An 8,730-nucleotide genomic window follows, 5' to 3' on the forward strand; every position below is an offset into this window, starting at 1 on the left:
CACAAAGAAAGAAATCTGTGGACCTTAGGAGCCAGTTTTTGGAGCACAGGTCTGCGTGTCTGGCTCATGTGTTCCAGAGAAATGCAGTGAGTGGAGGAGACCACGGAGAGCACCTGGAAGTCCTAACGTTCGGGTCTCCTCGCCACAAAGGTGGGATGGCTTTCGAGGTCATTGGGTAGCTGCTCAGTCCCGCCTCAATGGTTAGGAATAAATGACCCAGAACTGGGAGAGTTGATGATCAACACAGTGAGGGGAGAGTTTCGAAGAGCCAGAAGGGGGAGTGTTAATCACACAAAAGCGGGGGATGAGAAGAGCTTGGCAGGGTGACTTTCAACCCTGAGCAGTCACCTGGCAGACTGCGATAAGGGACCCAGAAGCATTGCCCGCGTCCCGATGAAGATGAGAACACCTGACAGCACCAGCCGCCCTTGACCTTCCTCAAAGCCAAGCTTCTCACCAACTATTAGCAAACCATCTAATCCAAAGGGCGAATGGGTCTTCCTTGAATGTTTTCCTACGGAGGGCAGCCAGGGGAAGAAAACCGAAAACACGGAAAGGCTTGACAGCAGCGTGGAAGAAGGCGAGGGGAGACAAAGGCAGAGTGAATAAAATCAGGAACAGAAGGAGAGAGGGAAGCCGGGAGAAAAGAGGAGAGAGGTACCTTCCAAATCAGAACTCGGAGGGCTGGGAGGAGACACAAGGAACGCCCGGCTTATCACCGAGGAACATTTCTTAAGAACTCTAGATCAAGAAGTCACTGTGCCGCGGGGGATGGGAAAGAGGCAGCAGACTCCCAGTGCATGAGGCGGGGACAGATGTGCAGCCGCCGGATGGAGGCCCCTGCCTGTGTCCTGATGGCCTCGGGCCTGGCCTGCTTCGTCCAGGTGAGTTCAGCTGTGAAAAGGCAGGAGGGAGAAGGCATTTTTGCTTTCTGGAACAATCAGCTCTCAGAAGAATCTTGTAGAAAATGGACGAGGTGAAAAAAACATACGGAATCTAGTGGAAAGGAGCAAGGGAGAGGAGGAGGTGGCACGAGCTCTTAGAATTGTGGGGCTACACAGATGCATGTGTGACGAATGTTAATGCTCTTAGAAAAGGAGACAGAAATTCCAGTGAGCCGGGCGTGGCGGTGCCCACCTGTAATCCCAGCACTCTAGGAGGATGAGGCAGGAGGATCGTAAATTGGAGCCCAGCCTGGGCAATTGAGTAAGAGCTTGTCTCAAAGTAATAAAATAAAATAAAATAAAAAAGACTTGGGAAGCAGCTCAGTGCAAGGACCCTGGGTTCAGTCCCAGGTAACACACACACACACACACACACACACACAACCATAGATACTTGCAGGAGAGCTATAGCATTTTAGAATTGAGGTATGTTTCTCTCATTTAATATACTATCACCATCACACAAAATCTCAAGTAAATTGGCACAATTTGCAATTTACACAGGATGTGGAATAATTTATACCACTAAATGCCACTAAATGGAATTTCCTGCCTCAGCTCTAATACTATTCTAGCAGTTTAGATGACTCCATTCCAGAAATACAAGAGGGAGGACTTCCCTGGGAGGCTTAGGCAAGGGGGACCCCAAGTCCAGTCTCAAAGGAAAAAGGGATAGGTGAAGGAGTTCAGTTGTGAAGCTCTAGGTTCAGTCTCCAGTATGGGAGGTGGGGGTGAGGCTGAAGGAGACTCTTTAAAAATATTTTCAATTTTTATTTCTCCCCACTATGAATCGGTAGCCTGTGAGTAATCTGTTGGTTGCCAAAGGGCTCATCAGACTGAAGGATTCTGGACAATCATCTGAATTAACTAGTATGTAGCTATAAGATCTAGCAAGAGGGGCAGCAAGTGCACAATCTGGATTGTACCACATTCCTGTTCAGAGCGAGCCAGCTGTTTTGCTTGCTAGATGCCAATTAACCAATATCCAAAAGCCCTTTCATTTTTCTTGCCTTTTTTTTCTTAGCTTTCTTTTCCTTCTATTCCCTTTGGTTTTCTTTTTTGCCTCTCTGCAATGAGCCTGAGAGGTGGCATATCTTCTGCTGAGCACCTTAGATTTCTTTTTACTTTCATGAAGAAAGGCAAGCAAAAGAGCAGGCCTGGGCTGAGGAAACAACCACTCGGTCATTTCTCTTGGCAATCACTTGTAAGTGAAAACAAAAGCAACAGTCAGGAGTTTCTCCAGTGTTACCTGCAGAGGGTGGCTCCTAGCCCTTTACGGTCTCTTTATACCTCAGGTCCCTGTGCTCCTTCGCTTCCCGCCTATCATAAAAGCCTCTGTTGTTTTTCTGAACTATCAGGTCATTTAAATTTTTGGAAGACAGAAACAGCTCCTGGAAATAAACTTTGCCACTAAAAGGGTCTTGCAAGAAGGAAATCACCTGAGATACAAGGAAGAAGGAGTGGTAGCATTTTTCATCTGGCTTTGTGTTGCTGCTGGTTGTGAGGAATGGTAGAACCATCAAGGACCTGTAAGACCAAACTTGTCATTAGGTGTATTCACTCATTCAACGCATATTCGTGGTGGGAGAGTCAGATCTGAATTCTGGCTACATCCATGGGTGTGTGTAGTTGGTCTCATTACTTAACAACCCTATGCCTTAGTTCTTTTACCCTAAGGTTAAAGATGCCCATCTACAGGATCATTGCACTATCAGAAACCCGTAGTCTCATTAGCATGTGTAAGCTAGTCAGCAAGCCCCCTGTCTTCCCTTTTTTGTCTTCTGGGGTAAGGTATTGGTGCATTGAGAACATGAAAAAGCACAGTGAGGAAAAATGCAGTTCACAGCTGGGCAGGAGTGAGGACCAGCAAAACACCCTGAAGGACAGATAGAGAAATTTCTAGGATAAATAAATTGATATAAGTGGCTTCCCTTTGTTCACAAGCAGTAAGCCTTATTCACGACTGAAAAACAAAACAAAACAAAAGAACAAATGAAAAGCAGGTGAGGTAAATATCTATTCCCAGTTCTCTGCCTCAGGTCAGCAGGCACAGGAATGATTAAGAGTCACAAGTCACCGTCCTAAACACGCCTGACCTTCCGAACATGCCCTCGTCCTTATCAGTGTGTCCAACGCACCACAGCCAGGAGAGAGGATGGTGAGGCTGCTGAACACAGGAGGCAAGGTGAACTCCCTGTCTGAGACTATTTCCCTTCCTACAGCTTCCTGGAGTAAGATGTGAAGAGAATTGTGTCAGTCCTGAACAGTAAGTATCTGAGAGTCTGAGCTGGGAAAGGAAAAACAGACAGAACATCAATATCCAAACACAGGTCAGAATGTCATTAGCTCTCTGTGACTTCCCTTTATGTCTGTTCAAGTGGGCATCCACCCACTATCACAGACGTAGATGTGTCATTCGGTACTCAGAATAGCACTGCTGACAGCAGTGTTTTCCGAAGCCAGTCTTCCCATCAAAGTAGCACAGTTCTTCTCAATTTTCATAGTGTTGGAGACTTGCAAAAGGCGTTCCCAGCCATACTCCTCGGTGACTCATCGGGCAGACGGGATTCATTATCTAGTCACTGGCTTATCTCCTTGGGTGATTTCTGAAGTGAAATCCCTATTTCGAATCAGAGCAGCAATTTCTGTTTTTTTTAGGGCAGTAAATATTTATGGGAGAATTCATTGATGTATCACTGTGAGGGAGTTAGTCCATAAACTCATGCTGTCAGGAGTGAGTCTCCGGTAGTGGCAAGGAACGTAAAGATACACATTTATTCACGAGGCCTGATTTCAATCTCCAGTATTGAAAGAAAAAGGACGGAGGGAAAAAAGGAAAGGGAAAGAGAAAACAAGATGTGTTCAGGCTGAAGGAAACCACATAGTTAGCTGTGGGACACAGTGATTACCTTGATTGCTTATCACATTCACATCAGACTGTGGCAACTTGATACTGTCTGAGGTTTCAGACATCTACCATTACAGAAAAAGTCTGGCCCTACAGAATCAGAATCTAGTGTAGAGCTAAAAGGGCTTTGAATGAGCCAGGCATGGTGGCACACGCCTGTGATCCCAGCACTCCAGAGGCTGAGGCAGGAGGATCACTGTGAGTTCAAGACCAGCCTGGGCTACATAATGAGTTCCAGGTCAGTCTCAACCACATAGTGAGACCCTGTCTCAAAAAACAAGACGAAGAAAAGGTTTTGAACACATGATGAATGTGAAAAAAAAACAAAAGTATAAAAGGTTCAGTCAAAAAAAAAACAAACAAAACAAGCTTCTTTCTACAAATGTGTGGAAATACAAATGTATTTCCATAGGTGAATGTATTACAAAGTATGATTAAAGAACAGAAGTTACCAATCTACAAAGACATACAAATACTTCGTTTTTCTTTTCTTTTGGCACCAGGTATTGAACTTGGGTCCTTGCAAATACTTTGCTTTTCTCTCTCTCTCTTCTTCCTGGACTTAGACTTCTCCCACACAGCACCCATTTTATTCAACCCCTCTGGAGAAAGTTTACAATTGCCACGGTTAATTCAGCATATGTAGTTGGCTTTCATCATAGGGAAAGATTTTCCCCTTCCTGTTTGGTCTCAGGGCATATGGATATTAGAGATGTGACCACTGAGATTCCTTTCCATGGTGAGAGTGTTGTAAGAACTTGTGAAACATAAATTTTTAACTGACATTTCCCTTATGTTTACATTTGATTGACCTCAAATGTGTAAAAGTTTTAGCACTCATATCCACTTTCCAATTCATTCTGTATAAACATGTTTCAAGTTATTTTTTGTCAATTTTCTTCATAACTATTTACAACAGTTGTAGGTCCATTTTCTTTATTGAAACTGCTTATGGCCACTATTCTTGTCTGGTTTGTAGTGATTTACAAAGCAATTTGCACAATGTGGTGTGTCGTACACAATACTATTTACACCATTTCACTGTAGAATTAGTTCATTACCTAGAAACTGAAAAATTATAACCTTGCTTTTCTTATAGTGGCATCAGGTTAGATTGTAACTCATATTTGTTATATTTAATATAATAAACTTTATTTTTTTTCCTCCATAGCTGCCTGACCACAGATTGGGTACATCTGTGGTATATATGGTAAGTTTCAGTTGCAATACCCACAAAGATATTTCATTTTGCAAAGTTACTAATTATGCATGTGTATATTATATATACTAGAAGATGGGTAGATAGATCAGGAAGAAAAGGTTTGGGACAGACTGCCTACTTAGTGCCTCATAGAGTAGTTACTTTACCTCATCACTAGCCTGTGATACAGTAGGCGAGGGCATCCTACTGGAATACATCTCTTCCATGGAGATCAAAAGATTATTGTGCCCTTTGGGATCTGCTCGAGAACTATCTCTACAAAGTTTACTTCAGCGAGGTAAAAAGCAGCTGCTTCAAATTACCTTAAATATCTTATTTGTCCTAATCAGCTTAGTCCTGCTAACAAATAAGGAAGTGTATGTGAATTAGAATCTTATCATTATTATAAATAATGTCAACAAGAATCAAAAGCCAGGAGTTCACGACACTATGCTGGAGCTAGAACAAGCCAGATCTCCCAGCGTGCCCACCCTCCGGCTCTCGCAGGCTGCTGGTGGTCGTCGGCGTCCTGCTTCTGCTCTGCGGCCTGACTTCCATGTTCTTCCGCTGCTGTCTGGCTCGCCAGCGAAATGGGGAGGAGGAAGGCCAGCCACCCTGCGAAGTGACCGTCATTGCTTTTGACCATGACAGCACTCTCCACGATACTATCACTTGTGAGTATGCTACCCTGACGTGGGGAAGAGACCTCGGTTTAAAGGACCGATGAGGAGACCACATAGGTACGGCCAGATAACCTACAGGTTCCAGGACTCAGGGGGATTTTAATTTCCAGGAGACCAGTGGGGTGCTGACCAGGGCTCTCAGTGGGACTGTGTTTTCGAATGTTGGTCTAGCTGGTGATAGCGTGAATAAGCAAGTGAAATGTTAGAGACAATGTTGGAGACATTTTATAGGGAGAATCACACAGTTTATAGTGCTTTGTTTTTGTTCTTTATCAGTAGCACACGTTTGCAGTACATAGTATTTACTTACAGTCCCTGTGTGGAATTAGCACATGTTCCTAACACATCTTCGTTCCCTTTTTCATCTCTTTCCTGCCTCTTTTTCTCTCCTCCCTCCATCGCTTGATCCCCTTCCCATTAGGGAAAGATTCATCTCCCTACTTCCTATCACCTATCTTAAAAATCATTCTCACAAACCAAATTTATTTAGAAGTTTATAGATAACTTTATAATCTATTTTCAAATGCTGAACATATCTTTCAAAATGTCTTAAATTTTGTGAAAACCTGCATTTTATATTGTTTTGTATTTTTAAATAAATTAGTGGTGTGCACTTTGAGTTCTGTGTCCTTCAAGTCTTGGTACGCTCAGTTTTTTGCCCCACATTCGTCTGATTGTTATTCTAAGACACTTTACATTACTGTAAATGCAAGGTGCAACAGCAGAGAGCAAAACACTAATATTTATTTTGCAAGGAGGGCAATATGACATGCCGCTGTTCACCTTTCCTACCTCTCTTCTCTCCCTTCATTTGACAGAAGGAATAAAGCTCAGGGCTTGCAGTATCAGCAGGTGGGTGTACAGCGATCTAAGTCTGGGAGAGGAAGGGGGAGGGCTGTGTGAAGACAAAGTTCTTCTAGCAGAACCTGAAGCTTAGAAGCTGAAGCCTCATGGGATTTCATACACTTTGCGGCAGGGGGTGACAATGAGTTTGGATGAAAGGAGATTTGTGTGATGTCAACCACCTGAGACCTGAAAACAACACATATAAGCCAGCTCTGCTCCTTCTTCCCTTGCAGCCCTTCAGTCTGTGTTTGGCTCTGCAGCTCGGAGAATTCTGGCAGTGACCCATTCCCACAGCTCCCTGCGCCAGCTGCCCTCCTCGGTGGACACCCTCCCAGGCTACGAGGAAGCTCTTCACATGAGTCGCTTCACCGTGGCCAGGTGTGGACAGAAAGCACCTGAGTTATCCCCAGTGCCTGAGGAAAAGCAGCTGCCTCCAGTGGAGAAGGAATCTGCTGGAGTAGTGCACGCTTCTCTGTGATGGGGATTTTGATCTGTACATGGACCCAACGTTTCCTCGGAGTCTGTAGGAATCCTCAGACTAACTTCCAGAAGGGTTAGCAAGGCATCTAAATATCATTCTGTGGGAAAGATAGGTACTAAGTCTTCATGGGTGACCACAAGTCTTTTCAGATATGGAGTGCTTTTATCAGGAACTCTGATTTATTATCCAATGGCCAAAATTCACTATGTTGATTACTAGCAAGGCAGGACAGCATCAAGTGTCTTGAATTCCTTCAGCCATTCAGGGCATATACAATTCCTTCACATCATGATACTGAAAGTTGGTTTTTCTCTCTACTGGCTACCAGGTTGAGGCAAGCTTGAGGAGAAAGAGATTGTAAGCACAGCCATGGTCTTTAGTACACTGAACCCAGGGAGCTTTCCTCCTGAAAGAATAACCAATTTCACAAGTGCTGAAATAATCATCTTGAATATGATATAATACCCATGTGGTGATACAGAATATGAGGATGGGATAACCGGTGTTGGATAAGAGAACACAGTATAGTATGTGTCAGATATCAAACTCTCTTTCACTGAGGTTCTGCCCACCAGAAATATGAAAAGCTGTGAGAGTATAGTAACAGCACTGCTACTTCTTCAGCTCCTCTGCCCCACAAATACACGAGCAGGCATGTATACAAGAGCGCGTGGGTCCTTTTCAAACTCTAAAACAAAGCTTTGCTGTGCTTCTTTCCTCCTTCCTGCTTCTACCCGTGAAGCCGCAGTGTGTCCACAGTGACTCACACTGGCTCACTGCCACCTTGTGGAGCTAGGGTAGAAAATGCATTCTCTCCTTCAGGCCCATCTCTGTATCTTTCCGGTTCCTGGAGTACGAAGTGGTCAACTAAGCCCGGCTGAGATCCTACCCCTGGCACCATCCCGCTGAGCAGGCTGCACTAGTAACATGAAACACTGCTCCCCAAAGTACAAGTTATTGGAAAATCAAGATGAGGAAAAGCTACAGGTCTTGAAGAAGTTACTGAAATCTTTAAAGCACAGTCTTTTCACCTATAAAATAAGCACTCAAGACACCTCACAGGTTTTTGTTGTGAGAACAAAGAAGCTAAACTAAATGGCATGATTTATAAATCACTATGCACATGTACTTGCTATAATTCTTATCGTCGTCATCTGATATTCACCTGCCTGCTGTCATTCCACTAAGAATTATGTTCTGGTTTGTCTTCCTGTCAGTCTGCTATTATATTGTAGAGTCATACCTGGCACAGCCTTATTTTGTTAATAAACATTTGTTGATTGAGGTAAATAACGTAAAGCTATGAATGATTCTTGTTAGTATGTTCTGTGTAGAGGTGAAGAATATTTAAGCCATCAGATCCAGTTTTCAGAGGCGGCCCAGTGATTTGCTGATTAAACACATTCTTGAAATAGCACAGAGGAGATCATGTTCTGAGTGAGAGTAATGAGCTTTGTAATCTCACTTTCCCCCAATCACTTGGAAGCTGTTGAGAAATGTGGGTTGTTAATGGTGCCTAAGGTGGCTGTATCAGTTAGGGTTCACAGAGGAGCAGATTTAACATAAAAAGATATCTATACAATCATATAAAGGATTTACAAGGTAGGCTTATAGGATCAGAAGCTGGAGAGTCCCAGTGGCACCAGCAGAATCAGGGCTGGAAGAGT

General features: G+C 43.8%; 1 protein-coding gene across 1 annotated transcript; it reads left to right on the forward strand.

Moving 5' to 3' along the window:
- Nucleotides 1-218: 218 nt before the first annotated feature.
- On the forward strand, nucleotides 219-8,276 carry Tmem52b (transmembrane protein 52B). The gene is made up of 5 exons (XM_010643570.2): nucleotides 219-884; nucleotides 3,167-3,210; nucleotides 5,024-5,062; nucleotides 5,561-5,727; nucleotides 6,816-8,276. Exons 1-5 carry the CDS (start codon nucleotides 801-803, stop codon nucleotides 7,058-7,060), a joined length of 579 nt encoding a protein of 192 aa, XP_010641872.1. The 5' UTR covers nucleotides 219-800; the 3' UTR covers nucleotides 7,061-8,276.
- The last annotated feature ends 454 nt before the right edge of the window (nucleotides 8,277-8,730 follow it).

Source organism: Fukomys damarensis, unplaced genomic scaffold (genome assembly GCF_012274545.1).
Source record: "Fukomys damarensis isolate Sample0158 unplaced genomic scaffold, DMR_v1.0_HiC HiC_scaffold_19, whole genome shotgun sequence".
In the NCBI taxonomy this organism is placed as follows: Eukaryota; Metazoa; Chordata; class Mammalia; order Rodentia; family Bathyergidae; genus Fukomys; species Fukomys damarensis.

Coding starts and splice junctions, on each gene's coding strand:
- Tmem52b (XM_010643570.2), top strand. CDS start 801: ATGAGGCGGGGACAGATGTGCAGCCGCCGGATGGAGGCCCCTGCCTGT. Junction 885..3,166: donor GCCTGGCCTGCTTCGTCCAG/GTGAGTTCAGCT, acceptor CCCTTCCTACAG/CTTCCTGGAGTAAGATGTGA. Junction 5,063..5,560: donor GTACATCTGTGGTATATATG/GTAAGTTTCAGT, acceptor CGGCTCTCGCAG/GCTGCTGGTGGTCGTCGGCG.